The 20,678-nt window shown below is 50.8% G+C and overlaps 5 protein-coding genes across 5 annotated transcripts; 3 read left to right on the forward strand and 2 right to left on the reverse strand.

The window, feature by feature from the left end:
* The first annotated feature begins 125 nt into the window (after nucleotides 1-125).
* B0H65DRAFT_466282 (uncharacterized protein) lies at nucleotides 126-3,325 on the forward strand. Its single transcript, XM_062826848.1, has 3 exons — nucleotides 126-361; nucleotides 427-839; nucleotides 899-3,325. The coding sequence occupies exons 1-3, from the start codon at nucleotides 147-149 to the stop codon at nucleotides 3,160-3,162; spliced, it is 2,892 nt and encodes a 963-aa protein (XP_062681933.1). The 5' UTR covers nucleotides 126-146; the 3' UTR covers nucleotides 3,163-3,325.
* Nucleotides 3,326-3,876: 551 nt separating this feature from the next.
* On the forward strand, nucleotides 3,877-4,439 carry B0H65DRAFT_588963 (uncharacterized protein; the record flags this gene model as incomplete). The annotated part of the gene is made up of 3 exons (XM_062831014.1): nucleotides 3,877-3,984; nucleotides 4,161-4,252; nucleotides 4,337-4,439. The coding sequence occupies 3 exons, from the start codon at nucleotides 3,877-3,879 to the stop codon at nucleotides 4,437-4,439; spliced, it is 303 nt and encodes a 100-aa protein (XP_062681934.1).
* A 650-nt stretch (nucleotides 4,440-5,089) lies between these two features.
* B0H65DRAFT_202799 (PRMT5 arginine-N-methyltransferase-domain-containing protein) lies at nucleotides 5,090-7,960 on the reverse strand. The gene is made up of 3 exons (XM_062821816.1): nucleotides 7,659-7,960; nucleotides 5,481-7,562; nucleotides 5,090-5,303 (listed from the first exon to the last, which is right to left on the reverse strand). Exons 1-3 carry the CDS (start codon nucleotides 7,791-7,793, stop codon nucleotides 5,121-5,123), a joined length of 2,400 nt encoding a protein of 799 aa, XP_062681935.1. The 5' UTR covers nucleotides 7,794-7,960; the 3' UTR covers nucleotides 5,090-5,120.
* A 560-nt stretch (nucleotides 7,961-8,520) lies between these two features.
* Nucleotides 8,521-11,213, forward strand: B0H65DRAFT_202872 (pre-mRNA splicing factor ATP-dependent RNA helicase PRP43). The gene is made up of 2 exons (XM_062821818.1): nucleotides 8,521-10,938; nucleotides 11,009-11,213. Exons 1-2 carry the CDS (start codon nucleotides 8,740-8,742, stop codon nucleotides 11,132-11,134), a joined length of 2,325 nt encoding a protein of 774 aa, XP_062681936.1. The 5' UTR covers nucleotides 8,521-8,739; the 3' UTR covers nucleotides 11,135-11,213.
* Nucleotides 11,214-11,988: 775 nt separating this feature from the next.
* B0H65DRAFT_202832 (putative carnitine acetyl transferase FacC) lies at nucleotides 11,989-15,078 on the reverse strand. Its single transcript, XM_062821817.1, has 2 exons — nucleotides 12,296-15,078; nucleotides 11,989-12,209 (listed from the first exon to the last, which is right to left on the reverse strand). The coding sequence occupies exons 1-2, from the start codon at nucleotides 14,931-14,933 to the stop codon at nucleotides 12,040-12,042; spliced, it is 2,808 nt and encodes a 935-aa protein (XP_062681937.1). The 5' UTR covers nucleotides 14,934-15,078; the 3' UTR covers nucleotides 11,989-12,039.
* Between the last annotated feature and the right edge of the window lie 5,600 nt (nucleotides 15,079-20,678).

Genomic DNA, 20,678 nt, shown 5'->3' on the forward strand with positions numbered 1-20,678 from the left:
AGAGGCGGACTCCCGATTCAAGTGCTGATTAATCAACGTCCTCGACTCGAAAAAGGATCAACACCCGGTTGACATCCTCGTCTATCAAAGCATAAAGAAGGACTGTTTTTTCACTTCTTCTCGGTGATAACCACTCAGTTGTCACGATGGCGGACCCTATGGATCTAGACCTCAGCCCCGAAGAGCTTGCGCTCAAGCAGGCCATGGGAGGCGGCGACAAGAAGAAGACGGAAAAGACTGCGCGCCAGAGGCTGATGGAGGAGATCATGGACGTCGGTGGGAAAGCGTTCAACCCGGACTCAAGGGGTGACTCGCAAGCGCGGGCGCAAGCTGTTCGTGATTTCGAGGCTCTCATTGAAAGGCAAGCCTCCTCACCTTTTAGCCCCAAGGTGTCCGGCTCAGTCTGACCTGTGACTACCTCTACAGGACCAAGACACTATCATTGCTGGCCTCCCTGAACATCCTCATCAGGCCCGGAAACACCCCCGACTGGTTGCGCCTTAAGCTCAGGGAATACCTGACGGTGATACCCCTCCGCGAGGAAGGCGTTAGGGCTAGTCTGGAATTTGCCTTTGCTGTTCATCCCTCCAGCACCGTCAAGCTGTCCGAGGCCGCCGTACCACAGAAGAGAGGCGCCAACATCACCCACGAGGCCCTTGTGTTGGCCAGTAATCTTTTGTCGTCACCGCCTTCTACCGTAACTCCGGATGAGTGGTACTCGGGTATCGCACCGCAGTTGTTTGCGCTGCTTGATGGAGGAGAGGGACCTGAGCTCAAGAAGGTTGTTGCCTATGTTATTGGATTCGGCATCCTGGGCCGCAAGGTCTCTGGTGCGCCAGGTATGCCATCTCATTGTATTTTCGAATATTCCTGCAGCAAAATGCTAATTCTTGTCAAGGCACTGCCGGCTGGAAATATCTTGCGGAGCCCCTGTTACATCACATCAAGCCACCTCCAGGGGGACTACCCAAGACAGACACTGGCGATGATGACGAGGTGATTGACCTAAGTAAGGACAAGGTCCTGGTTAAGCAGAAGGACCTAGTAACTGCACTGCAACGGCTACACGCACTGATCGTTTCACACCCGAACCCTGGCTTGTGCAAGCGGCTGCTCTCTCCTTTACTGCTGCCACTCTGGGCACTTACCACTTGGCCAAACTCGGAGAAGCCGTTGAGCGAAAAGATCACGGAACCCGCTTCGGAACTACTCAAGATCTTCCTCAAACTTTCGCCTTCTGCTCCTGTCCTATTAGCGCTCGTCCACAATTTGGGTTACGTTGGTGGCTTTGACAAGAAGAAGCCCGAGTGGGTGTACAAACAAACCGAACAAGGAGAAATCCAGATTGTCGATACCAATCGTCCTCTGCAAAAGGCAGGGGAACAATACATCGGTCTCTCACTTCCAGAAATCGACCAAAAGATACCCAAATTGCTGGAGTTGGTTGACTCGGCTTTTTCCGAGGCCGATGTCTCGTCAGTATTCCTCGATCTCTTCGGGCGATGGCTCAAGTCAGCTCGAGGCCAGAAAAAGAGCGGGATACAAATCATCAAAGAGGAAGAGGAGGAGAAGGACCCGATAGCTCAGTTTACCGAGGTCAAGCTCCTTCTAGCCATGATGGAAAAGTTTCCCGAGAAGCTCGCCGGGCAACCCAAACACATCCTCGAGCTAGTCAGCCAGGTGCTCTTAGAAGCCAACAAAGAAGACAAGGAAGAGGCCGGAGAGGACGAAGTTATCCGAGTAGCACTCAGTCTCCTCAACATGGTCATCACCGTCCCCGGCTTCCAAAAGAAGCGCGTCGATCCCGACGTCCTCCGCGTCATCGAATCCTCCCTCGAAGCCCTCTCCAAGACCGGCGACAACGACAACGCCAAAACGGCCTCCAACCTCACCCTCCTCCTGCGCTACCGCGACGAAATCGACGCCCTCGAAGGCGAGTCATCATCCTCCACCACAACCGGCCCCACCGACCGTCAAATCGAAGACCGCAAGACCTACTCCCTCGCCATCTCCTACATCACCCAACCCGACTCCCCCCCGCCCGTCCGCTCCGAAGGTCTCAACCTCATCTCGAACCTCATCACCTCCCACTCGCCCATCCTCGACATCCCCGGCATCCTCGTCCTGCTCTCCACCCTCCTCTGCGAGCCTAACTCTTCGGAGGAAGATTACATCCACCTCCGCTGCATCAAGCTCTACACCCAACTCGCCTCCAACAACCACCCGCGCGCCGTTTTGACGGATCTCATCGACCGCTACCTCGACCCGCGCGAATCCGCCCTGGCGACAGTCGACGCCCGCCTCCGCTTCGGCGAGGCCTTGCTACAAGTCATCGACCGACTAGGCCAGACCTTCACTGGCGACCTGTCCAAAATGACATGCGAAGCCCTGATCAGCCTGGCTTCGCGCAGGGGCCATAGGCCCAAGACCATGGCGCGCCAGGCGCGCGAGGCTAAGGTGCGCGAGCAGAAGCACAAAGAGGCCGAGGACGCGTGGGACGGTAGCGTGCCGGATATGGCGGATCCGATTTCTGCTGAAGAGCAGGCAAGGTTGGATATTCTGGAGGCGATTGTGGAGGGGTGGTCGTCGGGTACTTCCAAAACGGGCGAGGAGGATGTGCGGATTCGTGCGTCGGCGTTGTCGATTCTGGCGAACTGTATAGAGACGAATCTGGCAGGTGTGGGAGCCGTGTTGGCTATGGCGAGCGTGGATTTGTGCATTAATGTTGTGCAGGTCGAGAGACAGCTGGAGAAGGGGATACTCAGGAGGGCGGCGGTGAGGCTGATTATGAGCTTTATCAAGGCGTTGGATGAGGCGAAGCAAGAGGGGAGGGTGTTGGGGATTGCGTTTGGGAGTGAGACGCAGGAGCAGGTGAGGACGATTCTGGGGTATGTGGAGGGGACGGATGAGGATGGGTTAGTAAGGGAGTATTGCCGGGATGTGTTGGAGAGCTTGGAGAATTGGAAGATGGGTAGTTTGGTGGATGAGGTGTCGCTGAGGCAGGCTAGAGACGGAGGGTTTGGTGGTGGTGGGTTGACGAAGCTGGCTGGATTGGTGGTTGATCCAGAGAGGTCGGTTTCCCTTGGTGGTGGTGTGAGTGCTGGAAGTAGTGGCGGTGTTGAGATGCTGGGTGGCAGGCCTAGGATCGAGGAGATTGAGTAGAAGATCCTCACCCAGGTAAAGTCATACACGTTATGGCTTGTGTTTCGTCAGAATTCAAATATTCTCCTTCCATCCTCTTGCAAAATATTGGCCCCATTGAGGGTCGTGACACGAAGGCGTGGGTAGATGGGCATTGGAATAGCATCAAATGGAGATATTAGCACTAAAACTTGAGTGAGCAAATGCACATAGAGAAATCATTGTGTCTCTGCATCAAACTAAGTCTCTCCGTGATGCCCATCATCCTCGTCGTCGTCAAATCAACCATCCCCTGACGACCAACCCTAACCCTTCTATACGGCAGTTACGCAGGCTTGGCGCCACATCCAATCAGCTTATCGTGTCAAGGCTCCACACGTACCTCGTAACAGAGGAACGTCCATCGTCGCGCTACACTCCAACGCCGCAAAGGTCCATCATTGTAGGCAGTCCCAGTTGGAGCTCTTCCATCATAGCATCAACGCCAATCCCATTTCTCTTCCCAACTTTTCACGACCTACAACCTTCACAACTAACCTCGATCTTGTCGCGTCAAACCGATCAACCCGTCTTTCACTTTGAAGAAATCACACGAATACTACCGAGCGAATCGCGAAATCCAGAGAAATCCAACTTTCGAGCCGCCCCATCTTCCACCAGCCAGCCTGTGAATACACACCACAAGGCGCCCGAACCAAACAATCAACCCCACCAAACAAACCAAAACCGACAAACATGTCCTTCGTCCCAGTCAACCCCCGTCCCTTCCTCCAAGATCTCGTCAACAGCCTTGTGACGGTTCGCTTGAAGTGGGGAGAGACGGAGTATGTTGGCCGTCTTGTTGTATGTATCCGATATTCCCCAGCCTAGCCTCCAAGCCTCCTTTGTTGCTGGTTCTTGGTTGGATTGCATACGGCCTGGTGTGATGGTGGAAAGCGAGGGCGGGAGAGGGAAACAGCACAGCAGGACCGACGAGCATAGCACGAGACAAGCTAACCAATTGCATGTGAACAACATAGAGCATCGACAGCTACATGAACATCCAGCTCAGCGACACGAAGGAGTACATCAACCGCAAGTTTACGGGCGCGTTGGGGCAGGTTTTGATCAGGTACGTTATGTTATGTCATTCTGGCTTGCTTGCTTGCCTGTTTGTAGTGATATGATGACCCTACCCTATCATTGGCATTGACAGAGAACTAATGGCGATGCGCACGCACAACAGGTGTAACAACGTTCTTTACATCAAGAAGGCCGACGAGGCGGAAACAGGCGGCGACACCAAGATGGAGGAGTGAACTTGAAGGCGAAGGGCAGAACAGGAAACGTTTGAGGAGGGTTATGATGTTTCGATATACCCTGTGATTAAAGAAGAGATGGATCTACTATCACCGACCGAACCGAACCGAACCACGGCCACAACCACCGCTCACCGAAATTGGTCCTCAATTATGAAAATGCGCATTACGAATGGAGGGGTACCGGGCCCGCCGCCCGCATGATGGGGCGTGAGCGGTATGGAAGACGGATTTGCTTCAAAAAAGGGCGAAGGTGGAGGGTTGGGTATCAAGGCATCTATCTGGCAGAGGGCGTTGTGGTCTCCTACGCAAGTCTATTGGAGGAGCAAGGTACTATTTGCCATTCCTCGAAGATAAGGGGAGCTAGAAGATGATCTTCGGAAAGAACAGAGAAGAAAGAGAAACGAAAAGTTGTCAAGACCATCCATCTCCTGAGCAAAGAAAAGGGACTAGGCAGGATGAGTTAGACATGCGGAACTGGCGTCTGGTTTCCTGGTTTCTAAAAACAAAAACAAGAGTCGTGAAAACTTTTTCTTTCGCTAAAACAATACTTTTAACCTTTCCTTTCCTCGCAGCGTTTGTTTTTCTTGCTGTTACCTCTATCCACCTACACTCCTAACACCCGACCCAGCCAGCCATGCCCACCACCTAGCTACCTCCATTTTATGTTCCTCTCTTCTTCTAACCAAAAATGCAGGCAACCTTACGACTGCTGTGCATCTCGGAAGCGCCAACCTTGATACGGGTCTTGGGACCAACCCAAGCGTACACCTCCACCATCCACTCGTACCATACCCTGGTGTCGTCGGTCTGGCGCCACATGCTGACTTCTAGCTCGGTGTCTTGGGGGAAGTAGAGGGGTTGCTGTACCGGTTGAAACAAAAAGGTCAGTAATCGTCACCAACACAAGCAGGAGCGAGGAGTCAAGAAAAAAGAAAGAAAGAAAGGAAAGAAAGGGAGAAATGAAAAAAAAAAAAAAAAAAAAAAAAAAAAAAAAAAAAAAAAAAAAAAAAAAAAAAAAAAAAAAAAAAAAAGACTCACCCTAAGCGGAAAGAAAATAGGAAACCAAGAAATCATATCCTTGCTCTTCCGATCAATCTGATCCGGCAAGATACTAATCTCCACCGGCGTCTTCCCCTGTTCCTCATGCTTGTACAGCACTGACTCAAAATAACCCGCCAGACCATGAATCACGCCCCTCGTGGGACACACAAACGTCAGATGGCAATGGCGAGCATTATGCTCGTTGACGCCGCTGGAGCCGTACATGCTGCCGCTGCCCTGCGTAACATACTTGCGCGCGCGGCCGTTCTTGGCCGCAAAGTCGTCGGCCCGCGACACCTCGACCGGGTGGACAAACTCCCAGGCCTGCTGGAAGCGGCCGTGCTTGGGAACCTTTTGGGCGACGTAGGCGAGCTGGAACAGGCGTGTCACCCAGGGGATGTCGAAGGCGTTGGGGTCGCTGACGACGCGATTGCTGAGGTCGGCGAAGATACGCGGGTGCGCGATGGGCGAGAGATGGGCGGTGTACGAGTAAGGGATGGAGATGCCGTGCGGGTGGGCGATGTGCCGCTGGATGCCGTCGAGGCATTCGGGGGAAAGCTCGTTGTCGCCGAAGGAACCCAAAAGCTCGGTGACCAGGATGTCGAGCTTGGTGATCACGTTGGGGTTGGCCGCGAGGCGGGGACCCTCCCACTCGCGCATGTCGGTCTTGATCACCGTCACCGAGTTGTTCCACTCGCGCTTGTTGCGGCGGAGGAGGTAGACGTAGGCGTTTTGGTTCTTCTCCAGAGCCCAGAGCTGGATGGAGGTGTTGGTGGATGCGGCGGCCCGGAGAACGCGGGCGACTAAGGGGCCGCGGCCGGCGCCGGCGACGGCCACGATCAGGTCCTTGCCGTCGGGCGTCTCGGGCGTCACGGAGGAGACGGGCCGGTTGTATTTCTTCCACTCGAGCATGGCCTCGGCCACGGCCTTCTCGTACTGATCGTACTTGACCGGATCGCCCTCGAAGACCTCGTACGTGGCCGACTCGAGATTGTCGGAGAGCGGCTGGAGGGGGGACTGAAGCCAGTCCTGGAAGCTGACGAGCGACGGGGTTTCCATGGCCGAGTAAGGGGGCTGATGCCTCTCGAGGTACTTCATGTAGTCGACGTAGTCGTTGTAAGGAGGAGCATACGGCTTGCGGTTTTCCTTGATCGCCTTGCTTGCCTCAGACAGGGGAGGGTAGTCAACCTCCATCTTGCTGGGAGCCTCGACGAGGCTTTCCGCCGACGGGCCGACATTGTTCAGGATCAACCAAGGGTGGTTCTTGAGGCGCATGTAACGGTTGATCAAGTCCTGATGGTGGCGGGTGAGGGAAGGATGGCCGGCCTTGTTCAGCGAGAAGATGTTCTTGTCGAGGGTCAGGTAGTGCAGCGGCTCGGAGAACCAGCGCTCCTGGAGGTCCTTTTCAGGTACTCGCTTGGGAATGCGCAGGGCGACAAACAGACGACCGCTGTACTTGCAGGCGGTCCGGATGGTGTGCCAGCTGTCCCAGGTGCTGAAGAGATCGATCTCGGTGCCCTTGGCATTGGCATCGGTCTTGACGACCTCCTTGGAGTTGGAGCTGTTGCTACCGTCACCACCAAGGAGGGCAGAAAGCGTCTCTGCTTCCTCCTCCAAGCCAGGCTCGCGGTACATGGGCAGGTGGATCACAAGGTTCACACGACCTCCGACCTCCTGAGCCTCCAGAATCGCCCGGGCATACTGAGCAACGGCACGGCCATCATCCTGTCTTGGGCCGGGGATAATGATGGTCCTGGAACCGCAGAAGTTGGCGTAGGCGAGCTCGAGGTTCAACACCTGGCGGGAGATGTCTGAGATGATGGGATCGGCAGAGCAGAGGTCGATCCATGGGCTAGCGTAGGCGATGAGAGAGCCAACGTAGCTGCTGGGGAACAGGGAGGTATCGTCGTCAGTCAAGGTTGGGACCGTAGGAAGTGGCAGCGAAGGGTTGGCCTTTTGGGCATCAGTGAGTCCCCGTTCGGTGCCCCACTGTTCCCGTTCTTGGAGATGGCTCTTGTACAAGTCGATCACGCGCTGGTGAAATTGCTCGTTGGTGATGGGGGTGGTGACAAAGTTGAACTATTCTCATCTCATGTGTGTTAATACTTCTGCTGCTGCTGCCCTAGGGTTCATCTCTCTAACAAGTGGAGATTTTTTATGTGAAGAAAGACTTACACCACTGTCCAAGATCTGGCCGTACTGGTTCTCAGTGGGCGACTCATGTCTGTGGGAATCATGCTGGCCAATGTAGAAGGGCGGCCGTTGCTCGAAAGACTCGGACTCGGGATTGAACCCGCGATTTGAAGACATGGTGAGTGACTTGGTCTTTTTTGTGAATCCGAGTGAGTGAAAGGGAGTTGAACGAGAATGTAAACAACCCCGCGATGTCCAGGTTGGGTTTGAGGTGGTACAGCAGCGGAGGGGTAGGTACAGAGGAGGTAGGTAGTCCCTGCCCTGGGGCTAGTATAGAGGTATAGTCTGTAGTACTTATAGAGGTACCTTTCTGAAGAACCTTGATTATGGACCCAATCACAGGGAAAATTGAAAGAGGAATCAAAATCGGATGGAACTTTTTCAAAGACAGCGGACTGACCCCATGGCAGTGGATATTTCCAGGGAAGAAGCGCCGGAGGAAAAGTCAAACTTCAAACTTCACAAGCCCAAAGTAAACAAATATGGAGGGGTATAGCTACAGGCATCAATCCCAACATGGAGAAATGAACTAGCTGAGTGGAAGAAATCTCAAACATTCTTTGGACGGTTCGGTGTATCAAAACCCAATACACCAATGTTACAGTGTCACAAACTTCATCAGTGCAGCATCGACTTTAAGCTTCTGAGTTCACAGAACAGTGCAAAAAAATAGTGCCCATCAGGGTCCAATGCTACAGTGATGAAAGAGTCCATCCGTCTTATCTCCTGCTTATCATCCTTATCAGTCTCATTGCCAAGACTCTCACTCCACTAAACCTTATCGCTGGCCTTTGCCATTGGCCAGACGTCACTGCTGCCAGGAACTGACCTGGTCTGGTCGCCCTGACATCAAACAAAAAAAAAGTTGTAGCCTCGCAGACTGGAACTCTTGCCTGCCCACTGCCCTCCACTTTCACTGTTCATCACTGCCACTGGAGGTGCCATAATCGACACTCCGCCTTCCATTTTCCTATCGCCGCTTCTCTTTTTCTCCTTCGGTCTTCTTGTTTTGTTTTGTACCCAAACAAGATAAAAAGGCCTGCTGCCCTCGGTCGGTACTACAATGGCCAGCCACGACGACAAAGGCGTCAAGAGATCCAACATGGAGGACAACGGCCAGGACTCGAAGCGCATCAAGCGCGCCGAGAATGGCGATGCTGCCCCCGAAAAGTACAACCCCTACCTCGCCCATCTCAACGAGGACGGTAACGGCAACGGCAGCAATGGCGACTTCGAATCGCCCCTCGACTCCTTCGAGAGACACAGCACCACCGCCGTCCAGGCCGCCCAGGCTGAGGACTCGGACCTCAACCCGTGGACCGGCCAGCCGCACTCGCAGAGATACTTCGACATCCTCAAAGTGAGGCGCGACCTCCCCGTCCACAAGCAGCGCCAGGAGTTCCTCGACATGTACCACAACACCCAGATCCTCGTCTTCGTCGGTGAGACGGGTTCCGGAAAGACCACCCAGATCCCCCAATACGTCCTCTACGACGAGCTCCCCCACACGAACGGCAAGCTCATCGCCTGTACCCAGCCCCGAAGAGTGGCGGCCATGTCGGTCGCCCAGCGTGTCGCGAACGAGTTGGATGTCGAGCTGGGCCAGGAAGTCGGTTACAGCATCCGTTTCGAGAACAGGACCGGCCCCAAGACCATGCTCAAGTACATGACCGATGGTCAGCTCCTGCGCGAGTCCATGCACGACCACGACATGTCCCGCTACAGCTGCATCATTCTCGATGAAGCCCACGAACGTACCCTCGCGACCGATATCCTCATGGCCCTGCTCAAGCAGATCGCCGCCCGCCGCAAAGACCTCAAGATCATTGTCATGTCTGCCACCCTCGATGCCCAAAAGTTCCAGTCCTACTTCTACAACGCCCCATTGCTCGCCGTCCCCGGTCGTACCTTCCCCGTCGAGATCTTCTATACCCCCGAGCCCGAGCGTGACTACCTCGAGGCCGCCGTGCGGACGGTGCTGCAGATTCACGCCACTGAGCCCGAGGGAGACATCCTGCTCTTCCTTACTGGTGAGGAGGAGATTGAGGATGCTTGCCGGAGAATCAGCTTGGAGGTGGACGACATGATTCGCGAGTCGGATGCTGGCCCCATGAAGGTCTACCCTCTCTATGGTACTCTCCCTCCTGCGCACCAACAGCGCATTTTCGAAAAGGCCCCCGAGCCCCTGCGCAAGGGTGGCAGGCCTGGTCGCAAGGTCATTGTCTCGACCAACATTGCCGAAACGTCCTTGACAATCGATGGTATCGTCTACGTCGTCGACCCCGGTTTCAGCAAGCAAAAGATTTACAACCCTCGCTCTCGTGTCGAGTCCCTGTTGGTTTCTCCTATTTCGAAGGCCTCTGCTCAGCAAAGAGCTGGTCGTGCCGGTCGTACACGGCCCGGTAAATGCTTCCGTCTTTACACCGAGAAGGCTTTCAAGAAGGAGCTTATTGAGCAAACCTACCCTGAAATTCTCCGGTCCAATCTGGCCAACACTGTTTTGGAGTTGAAGAAGCTTGGTGTTGAGGATTTGGTACATTTCGATCTCATGGACCCTCCTGCGCCCGAGACCATGATGCGCGCCCTGGAGGAGCTCAACTACCTCGCCTGCTTGGACGACGATGGTGAGCTTACGCGCCTTGGTGGTATGGCCTCCGAGTTCCCGCTCGACCCGGCCCTCGCCGTCATGCTTATTTCGTCGCCCGAGTTCTACTGCTCCAACGAGATCCTTTCCATCGTGTCCCTCCTCTCGGTCCCCTCGATATGGGTGCGCCCCAACAACGCGCGCAAGCGGGCCGACGAGATGAAGATGCAGTTCGCCCACCCCGACGGCGACCACCTGACGCTGCTCAACGCCTATCACGCCTACAAGGGCGCCGAGACCAACGGCGAGGACATGAAGCGCTGGTGCCACGAGCACTTCCTCTCGCACCGCCACCTGTCGAGCGCCGACAACGTCCGGGCCCAGCTCAAGCGCATTATGGAGACGCACGACATCGACCTGGTCAGCACGCCGTTCCAGGACAAGAACTACTACACCAACATCCGCCGCGCCCTGCTGGCCGGCTTCTTCATGCAGGTGGCCATGCGCGAGAGCAGCAACAGCAAGGTGTACAAGACGGTCAAGGACGACCAGCTCGTCATGATCCACCCGAGCACATCGGTGACGAGCCCGTACGACTGGGTCGTCTACAACGAGTTCGTTCTTACGACTAAGCAGTACGTCAGGACGGTGACCAACATCCGTCCTGAGTGGCTTCTTGTATGTATCCCCCCTCTTTTAGTAACCGTATATCACTTGTAGCATCTTGAAACTAACACGATACAAACAGGAAATCGCCCCCGTCTACTACGACCTCGATACCTTTGAGAAAGGCGAGATCAAGTCGGCCCTCACTCGTATCACCGATAAGGTCAAGAGGAGGCAAGCCATCAAGGGCAGCGGTAGCGCGCGTTAGTGGCGTTCTAGAGACAGGAAGAGGAAGAAGAAGTCTTCTTCTTCATCTTTTGCTGCTGCTACTACTACGGTGAGTGGCGGTTCTGAAGAGAAAGACAGCAAGAAAGATAAGGCGAGTCTCACGCCACCCGGAGACGTGGCGGGGGATATCGATCCTGTTAGCGTAGCCGCTGAGACCAAGGATGGTGGGAACAACAAGAAGAAGGGAGCGAAGAGAAGGAGACGGGGTGGAGGTAGATATAGGGAAAGACAGAAGATGAAGGAGGAGGCGGCACTGCTACTAGTGCCACCAGTGTAAAAGGGAAGTAATCCAAGGTACCTGGAAAAAGGGAGAGGAGTTTTTGGCAAATGGACTGACTCTGGGAAGAGGAATATTGAATTTTATACCGTTTTTTTACTGTCATGCATGCATTATCATCTTTTATCTTCATCGTCATTTCTACCTTGGTTATCTCTCTCTGGTCTGGATCAAGGTAGCTTATGCATGTGTATGTACACTGAGGTTTCTCAGTCTGTCATCGTCAAGGATGGATGTGCGTTATGGTGTATGGCGGTTATGCAAACAGCAGAAGTTTGTCGTTTAGCATCTTCATCACTAGTCACGCAGGTCTCAATGTCACAAAAGGAGTATAACATCAACTGTAAGTACCTTATCATTCACCCCCTCAACTCGTTTAGGGTATGTACGGTAACGGTACGTCTTCATATCCCATCTTCCCATCTCTGTACCTGCCTGTCTGTGTGTCTCTCTCCATCGCGGTATACCAAAATCCAAGAACATCAAGCAGCGCTAACACAACCATAACCTCAATAAAACCGGCTGAGGCATACAGACCAACTAAACAACCCATGGTGTATCAAAAAACCAAGAAACCAAAAACCCTAAAGCAAACAACAAGGTCTACTCTAGTAATCAATCAAAGGCAACTTCTTGCCCACATCCCTCCTGCTTCTCCTCTGTCTGCTCTGGTTGCTCCGATCATCACTGCTGCTATCATGGTTGTGGGAATGATGGTAGTGACCCTGCTGGCGCGCCTTAAGCGCTTGTTGGAGCATACCGGCGTCGAAGAAACCATCTATCATTACAACACATTTGTTAGTCATCATCATCAACTCGTCTCACTCAAGGGCAAAGGGGAAAAAAAAAAAAAAAAAGACTTACAACCACCAATCTCATCATCCTCACTCATCACCACGCTCTCCTCCATCGCACTACTAACACTGCCCCCTCCCGTGCCCTTGATATTCCCCACACTACTTCCTCCATTGTACGTGCTCGTCGGTCCACCTTGACCAAGCCCGCTGCTCTGACCGGTAATCAGTCTCCCGCGGGACTTGATCCTGTTCCCAATCTTGGGGCGAACCGGCTTCTCTGTTCCATTCTGGTTGACAGCAGCCGCGTCGATCTCCCTTGCCCTGGACATACCCTTATTCGCCGTACCACTAACCCCGTTGGCACCACCAGCGGAAGCGTTGTTCCTAGCGGCGATGCGGAGGATACGGCGGATTTCGAGTAGATAGGATTCCAAAGTATCGACGAACCGGCGGGTTTGACGGTGGCGAGACGACACGCAGATGGAGATGCACTCGTCCTTGATGATGTAGCCGATGCCGAACCCTTCGCCGGAGACGGGGCCGAAGCCGAAGTGCCGGAGGGACGGGTTGCCGCAGTTGGAGGTGGACAGGATGGTGGTGTTGAGCTTGTCCCAGCCGGCGTCGGCGAAGATGGTGGGTAGTTGTTGGGGGACGCCGCCGCGCTGGGAAGGGGTGGCGGAGATGTGGGAGTTGATGGAGTCGCCGCGTTCACGGCCACCGGCCTGAGATTGGTCTTCCATGGACTGGGAGAAGACGGAATCCTTGGAGGGCGAGCCAATGACGGAGGTGGAGGCGCCGTCTTCGAAGGAGTAGCCGTTCATGCTGTTACTGCTGGTGGTGCTGGCGGCGTCATCGTCCTGCATGCGTTGCCAGAGGCAGAGCATGGCGTACAAGTGCCGGTCGCAGCCCTGGGCCTTGGCGCAGTCGCGGGTCTTGTTGACGTGCCCCTGGCAGGCCTTGCGGAGGGCGTCGATTTTGGCGTCGCCGGGGGCGTCGGCCCAGAAGGTCTGGACGAAGTTGACCGAGTCGTCCGAGACGGTGCGGATGGCCTCGGTGCGGCCGTGCAGGAACATCTTGGTCATGGCGGGCTCGTAGGTGCACTCGACGCGGCCGTAGAGGCCGTAGTAGGCCGCTTGGAAGGCCATCTGCACAAAGGCGTCCGGGGAGAAGCCCATGGAGGTGATGAAGTTCTTGCCGTAGCCGTGGAAGTCGAGGCATTCGAACTCGTTCTGCCTGATGAGATCGGCCAGGCGGGTCTCGGCGAAGCGGACGGCGACGCTAAGCTCGGGTCCCATGTCCCACTCGAGCTTGTGCGGGGTGGTGCTCACGTCTCCGAAGCTTTCGGGGTCACGCTTGGACGGGTCGGGGCTGGTCGAAGCCCACATTGAGGGAGCCTTGCCGTTGATGGACCGGGCGAAGCGGAGGATGGTGTCGGTGTAGATGTCGCTGGCGAACCGCAGCACGGTGTGGCCGTCGACACCGGTGTGCTCAAAGTTGATACCGGCGCTGCCGTTCTTGCACACGATGATCTGAAGCTTGTCGTACCAGCGGTTGGTGCAGGTGCCAATCTGGACTCCCTTCTCGATCTCGCTAGTGCCACAGAGCATGTTCTGGGAAAGAGCAGCAGCGGTGGTTGGCTCCGTATAATCCAGGCAGACAACGAAGAGAGCACTGTCGACTATGCTCAGGCAGTCGGCGTTGTTGGAACCGGGATCCCTCGTCAGGACGTCCCGGAGTCCCGACCAGACCTTGCGGTTCTCCGTGCTCAACACACCGAGGGCGCTCTTGGCAGCCTCTTGGATCGGGGTTTGTCGGGCGTCGTCGACGATGGTCTGAAGGTTGATGGCGATATCCTTCTCGGTCATGATGGCGTCGGAATTATCATCCAAAACGTCGAACCAGTAGAACTGGCCATGGCACATGACGACAATGTGCTTAGTCTTGTCATCTTGTTGGATCTGGCATCCGGAATCGGTGGGGACACGAGCGGTACCGAAGAGGCGTGAGTACTGGTACATGTCTAGGGGAGTGCCCCTGACGGTGTCTGGTGGAAGCTCCTCCCTGCGGACTGCCCTTACGAACTCCAAAGCTGACGCGATCAGGGAGGCGGCCCTGGTAACTTGGTTGTTGCGAGCCGGTGTCGGATCATCTTCGAGCAAGAAAAAGGGGTTCAAGTTGAGAACAACCGGGTTGTCGTAGTTGAGGTACGAATCATACCCTGAAGGTGTGTTAGCCGAACATGGACTGCTTCTACGAAAAGTGTGCTGAAGGGACTTACAGAACTGTTCAATATAACTTGTCTGTCCCTCGGCATACTTCTTCAACTTCTCGTGCAGCTCGGGACCGTCGGTCTGAAGAAATTCCTGAACAGCACGCCTCGTCTCGGCATGTTCCCTGTGCGTCTGAAGCGGTTTTAGGGAAGAGAGATATCTCTGGCAGGTGCTTTCGAGTTCTGGGATAGGAAGCTTGGGGAGCTTGTCTTGGTGGGAAAATGTGACGCCGCCCTTGGGCTTCTCTTCAGGAGTAGAGTCCATGCTGTACTGGCGAGCCTTTAGCGATGGGCTGATGGCGGGCTTGAGTGTGATTTGGAGGTCGGGGACGGAGCGTGGTGTTGTCGAAGTTGTGATAACTGGTGTGGTAACGGGTTGGCTGATAGCGTCACCGAAAGCTCTCGGAGGAGTAAATGTGCGAACTTCAGTAGTCATTGTGTCAGTTAAGTTTGGTGTCAGGCTGTGAGTGTATAAGTGTGGTAGTTAGGCGTATAAAGGTGAGACTCGAATGCTGATGTTCAACCCACGCAAGGCTGTACGGTAGAAATAATGGCAGTCTTGATATCTTTTTGAAGAAAATTGGGAGGATGTAAGAGACAGGGAAATAGCTTTGGGAAAGAGTCCGGTTCTCGGCCGGGCTTATGAAGGTATAACTATACGAAGGGGGAGTGGGAGCCGGGGGAGGGGACTATGGAGAGGAGGGTATCAATGTACACTGGTACAGTATCAGGGTGTATGTAAGCCGCATGGGCATGGTGAGGGGAGCAAGAGGAGCAGGCAGAGAGAAGAATAGCGCCAGACCCACAGACGTAGGTAGCGGACAACCCGGGAAGTACAGTGAGAGTCATGAACATATGGAGAATGGAGCTCTGGGGACGAAGTGGAACTACCTCTTGTTCCCTTGGAGGAGTAAGAAGAGCCCGAGATAGCAATTCGAGGTACCAAAAGACGACGCCGAGAGTTGTTGTGACAGCGAGAGGTGGCAGCTGGAGCATGTGGTAGCTCCCTCGGTGGCCCTCCTTCAGCCGTAGTGTGCGTGTGTGTAAGTGGAAGTGCCCCCCTGGGGTGTGAATATCGTGAATGTAGCGGTAACCCGCCCATGTTTTCTCCGCAAGTCCGAGCACCCAATATGGAATGCGTCCAACTGGTCCAGATGCGTGGAACTGCCGTGGCCCATAGACTAGGGTCTGATGAAAGCAAAGGGAAGCTCAAGCAGGAGCAACGTACCGAAACAGATAGCGGTGGTTTCAACTGTTCTTGATCTCCTTCTCTCGGCAGTAAGGTAGTGTATGTGGTCGTATCAGATCTCTTGGAAGATGGATGAGGATAGGAGTAGGATGGATGAAGAGTAGAGTTTTCGAACAAAGATGAAAGTAGATGGATGACTGCTAGATCCCAAGACAGGCAAACCCTCTCTGAGTATCCAATATCTATGAGTCCTGAATAGCTGTAGCCCTGTGTGGTCACTGGTCAGCTGCCTTGGTCATGGACACACGTGTTCCCCAGACTAGACTAAACCCCATCAAGCCCTTCCCCATGGGATCAAAGCATGTGCTGGAGATGGGATGGGATTGTGGTTCTGACCCCTTGGCGACAATGACGTTGTGGTCGTCGTCGAGCCCTTGGCCTGACCGGGTCCTGACTAGTACGTACGTGAAAGTGGGGAGTTACAGTACTCGTTTTCGCCGGTAACTTTGACGAGTTCAGGCGGTGGATTGTATCGCGGCGGCCCGAGAAGCGAGGAGCGAGAAGATGTGCAGGCTTGCTTCTTTGGCTGGCCAGTGACGAGCGACGGCGGCGTACGGTATCACAGACAAGTGGACGTTGGAAGGGATCTTGCTCGGACAAGCGGAGGCAGTCAAAGGCGACGGTACGGCATTCCGGGGACTTGGAACGAGTGGGCCTCATTGGCCCAAGAGGTTCCAGTTTGCGGGGTGACCACTCCAGAAGAATCCAGGCCAAGCCTTTTCTCCATTCTGGGGTTGACCTCCACTGGACATCATATCTCTTGTTCACAACTCACAAGCCTCTTTTCAGTTGCTATTTTCCCTTAATTGTGTTCTGAGCTGAAAGTATAGATTTTCGATGTGTGTAGTTGAGGTTGACAAGATGAAAGATTGTAGGAGCTCGGGTGCCTGCCCATGCCTACAGAAAATGCACGTGCACATATTTCAAGACCGCAGCACAGATACCTATGTAAGGTACATGGCGTAATTCAGACGGCCGCCGCTGCCGCATTCTTTCGGATGAAAAAGACATGTGAAAGCCACGAGCGCAGGCAAGCCAAGCACATGCTCCTCCGGCTGACCGGATATTTGTGGAGATGGTGACTGTAGAGCCACGAGTCGTTCGCGAGGAGAGAAAAGATAAGGCATGCATAGAGGTAGGTACGGCGCAAAATGTTTGCATTGTAACGAACTTTTGTAACCTGGAATGGAAGAACCATGATACAACCTGCTCTTCTAGGCAAAAGCTCTCTCTATGCTAACAGATCTGACTCTCCCCGGATCAAAGGATATCATGGGTCCCAATATGGGATTCACCCCGCGCTCTCTGTCAGTCAAATCATATGCATGCTTCCTCCATCGATCCGTCCAGCAGTCCCAGTCCAGTTGTTACGCAGTAGAAAGAGTCCCGTTTGGGATGCAACACCAAACACAGTGAAGGAAAAGCGTCCAATCAAAGTCCAATTCTTGGTGCCCTGAATGCCAAGCTTTTTGCCAGTCGCATTTCCCCGGATCTGCGACAGTGTCACTCCGAATAGACTTTGACTTCTCCCGTTCTCGTTTGCGAAATCCGTTTTGGTTCTTGTTGTGACAGAGTTGGTTGGTGATGACACCGTTTTGCGGAGACGCTACCTACCAACTGAACTGTTCATCTTTGATTCTCTCAACTTCTCACCGCCGAGTGGTACTATATCTTTCCCAGTCACGAAGACTACACCACCACTACCACCACGGTGACGATGAAGAACTCTCCTTCACCGTGTCCCCTAGAAAGAAACGGAAGGCATACATACCATGGCAACTTCAATCCATCACATGATCGTTCCCAATCGCCAAGCACTCGCTTTGAAATCAAACCTACCTACCTCTACAAAGCGTCGTTCGGTTGAGTGTAACAAAAACGACACACCAATGCACATACTAAAATACCGAACGGACGGTGTGTTCCCGAGGAGAGAGTCTTGTCAGAATGCATAGTTGAGTCAAAAGTGGGTAAATCTCTATATTAATGTATGTGTATAGAAGAGTACTATAGAACCAGAGTTGGGGGCTCCCAAAGTATTAGGGAGGTCTACAGCTAGATTCTGGGTAGCTGGGAGGCTAGTCTTTATTTAGAGCCCCCTTCTTACTGGCTAGATTTAACCCTCTAAATTGATACACCTCCCCAGTTGAAGTCTTACAAAGACAAAACTGCCTAGAAATAAAGCTATTCATAGTATTATATAACTATCCTAGGATTTATCTCCTTATTAATCTCATTTATTTTAATGTATACTATTATATTCTCCTGTCTTTTCAATTCCCTATCCTTTACTAAATCTATTCCTATTAGTTTTATTAACGCTACATACTTATTACGCATCGGGATGGGCTGGTATATACTTAGCATTCTGTACCGGACGTTAGCCCGGTCCGGTAGTGCTAGATATAGTACTAGATATAAATAATTACTCGACCTCTCTCTTCCTAAGAGAGAGGGTTAATTAATTATCTATATACAACTAGAAATATTTATTTAGTAAAATTATTTATTGACCTAAGTCCTAAATTATACCTATCTAATTTCGATATTGCTGAGTTCGATACTAATCCTAGTATCGAGCCCGACCTTATCGATTTTAGCGTAGGATTAGAGGCTAAACTTATTACGGTCGATTTCGACCGTACTGAGGTTAGTTAGCTACGTATAAATAGTAAATACTAAATACTTCGTAATAAATAATATATATAGTTTAGAATCGAATTTTATATATTATTATTATTATTACATTTTTATATTATAGTATTTTTCATACCCGGTAGCGTAGCTTTGCTAATTATTACGATATCGTCCCTAACGATTATTTAGACCGACGAATAAACTAATAGAGTAAAAAAAGCGTATTTCTATTAGATTCGTTATCCCTAAACCTTTTATAATAAATTCGACGATATCGATTTCGAAATAAATAAAATTTTAGACCGTTTTAAGAAGAATCCTGACGAAATAAATAACTACCTATAGACCTTCGATAAAACCCTAATTCGGCTATTAACCGTTAAAAATTCCGATTTTCGACTTAACGTCGCTATATTGACGGTTAAAATAGCACTTAATATATACGATCGATTTACGTCTATAAGGGTTATCGAAGGGGAATTTAAAATATAAAAGGAACTACGAAAATAAAGGGACAAAAAACGATTTATTAATATAAGATACGAAAAAACCTTAAAGCGTCGACTTTTATTATAATATAAATAGAATACCGAATTCGTTTATTTCTCTTTAAAATAGGCTTTAATCTTTTTTTACTCCAATTAACCCCGTCCCCGGTTCGGATACAACTCTACCGACCAATCGCCTACTATAGCGCCTATTATACCCTTTACTCCTAATTCTAATCTTATTTTAGTATATATAATTAAAATTAGAAAGGTAGGTTAATTAATTTTAATTTTGCCCGCTTAATATAAATAATAATAAATATTAATTCCGAATTTAGAAGGGTACTATATAATCCTGCAAATTCCTAAAATTATCGTACTATAAAATATAGTGCGACCCTTAATAAATATACGGCCGCTAGTACTATTTATAGTCCCTATATCGGTTTAGGGCTATATTATATTAGCCTGGAAGATTATATTAATAACGTAAGAGGAGGATCGCTAAAAAGAAATACGTAGGATAGTATTAATAAAACGTTCTATTTTAAAATTTTTAGTACTTTAATATAAATTATATAATTAGACTTTAATAATTTTTTTTTTTCAAGACTTATCAAATTTAACGTACCGAAACCAACTAGAAATTATTACTAAAAGTTAACCATTAAATAATTCAATTAGAACAAAGAGCTTTTATATAATATATATAAATTAAATTTAAATATTTCTATACTAAATATAAAGAAACTTAACTTTAATACTTCTATAAAAGATTTTATATCGGTTAGAACTATAAATAGCGACCTAATTCGAAATAAATTACTACTTAACGAACTGATTAATAAAATTACTAATATAATTCTTACCGAAAACGTCTTTACCGAAACTACAGGAGGAAACGTAAGCCCCTACGGAGCCGCAATTAACGAGCTTATTAATATTCCGGGCGCTTAATATTAAATTAGAAATATAATTAGAATAAAGGTTCTTAATTCCGCTGGAACTTATAAATTTACGCTTCCGGACGGAATAATTATTATTAACGCCGCCCCAATTATTTTCAACAACCCAAACGATAGCGGAAGTGGAAATAACTTATTAGGAAGCCCTCCGAATTCGCCGGACGGTCCCCTGAATAATAATTCTAATAATAATTCTAATTTACCTTTAAGAAGTCGAATCTCGTATATTTTTAATATTATACCTTATAATCGCTAAAACAATAAATAGAAGTCTATTAGTGTAGGATTTTTTTAGCCTAATCCTAATTATAATATTAATTATAAGTTTAAATCCTTTTTTATTAATAAAATTAAATATTATTCGGACCCTTATTTATAAGCAAAATATATCCGCTATATAATCGAACTCTACCCCACCTAATATTAAAAATAGTTTAAAGAAATTCCCGATTTACTTCGAAACGCCGTATTTAAATAATAAACCGAATAATTTTTATATAATAATAAATATAAAGCGATAATTACTACTACCAATTTTCTAACCCACGTCGTCGAATAATTCGGGTTTAAAATTTACAAATCCTACGTTTAGCTTATTAATAATAAATTTACGGTCGAACGTAATAAGAAAGAACCTTCGATCCGTACTTTCGCTATACAATTATTTAAATATACTAGGAATATTGTCACAGGCATTGCCTGCCTGTTCCTGTATATATACTGGCTGTCATGTGACATGGTGGCTCTGGGTGGGTCCATGGGGTGGACCCACTGCTCTATGCCTTACATAGTTCTCGTGCGCACACAGGACTCTCTTCCTGTCCCTCGCACAACAATCAAAG

Source organism: Neurospora tetraspora (assembly GCF_033439725.1).
Source record: "Neurospora tetraspora strain CBS 560.94 chromosome Unknown B0H65scaffold_4, whole genome shotgun sequence".
Taxonomy (NCBI): Eukaryota; Fungi; Ascomycota; class Sordariomycetes; order Sordariales; family Sordariaceae; genus Neurospora; species Neurospora tetraspora.

What these genes read in the sequence shown, in the direction of transcription:
- B0H65DRAFT_466282 (XM_062826848.1), top strand. Translation starts at nt 147, where the DNA reads ATGGCGGACCCTATGGATCTAGACCTCAGCCCCGAAGAGCTTGCGCTC. An exon ending in TTCGAGGCTCTCATTGAAAG is followed by an intron (nt 362 to 426) that starts GCAAGCCTCCTC and finishes CTACCTCTACAG; the next exon opens with GACCAAGACACTATCATTGC. An exon ending in CAAGGTCTCTGGTGCGCCAG is followed by an intron (nt 840 to 898) that starts GTATGCCATCTC and finishes ATTCTTGTCAAG; the next exon opens with GCACTGCCGGCTGGAAATAT.
- B0H65DRAFT_202799 (XM_062821816.1), bottom strand. Translation starts at nt 7,793, where the DNA reads ATGTCTTCAAATCGCGGGTTCAATCCCGAGTCCGAGTCTTTCGAGCAA. An exon ending in GCCAGATCTTGGACAGTGGT is followed by an intron (nt 7,563 to 7,658) that starts GTAAGTCTTTCT and finishes AGATGAGAATAG; the next exon opens with TTCAACTTTGTCACCACCCC. An exon ending in CTATTTTCTTTCCGCTTAGG is followed by an intron (nt 5,304 to 5,480) that starts GTGAGTCTTTTT and finishes CAACCGGTACAG; the next exon opens with CAACCCCTCTACTTCCCCCA.
- B0H65DRAFT_202872 (XM_062821818.1), top strand. Translation starts at nt 8,740, where the DNA reads ATGGCCAGCCACGACGACAAAGGCGTCAAGAGATCCAACATGGAGGAC. An exon ending in TCCGTCCTGAGTGGCTTCTT is followed by an intron (nt 10,939 to 11,008) that starts GTATGTATCCCC and finishes CGATACAAACAG; the next exon opens with GAAATCGCCCCCGTCTACTA.
- B0H65DRAFT_202832 (XM_062821817.1), bottom strand. Translation starts at nt 14,933, where the DNA reads ATGACTACTGAAGTTCGCACATTTACTCCTCCGAGAGCTTTCGGTGAC. An exon ending in GGATGATGAGATTGGTGGTT is followed by an intron (nt 12,210 to 12,295) that starts GTAAGTCTTTTT and finishes TTGTAATGATAG; the next exon opens with ATGGTTTCTTCGACGCCGGT.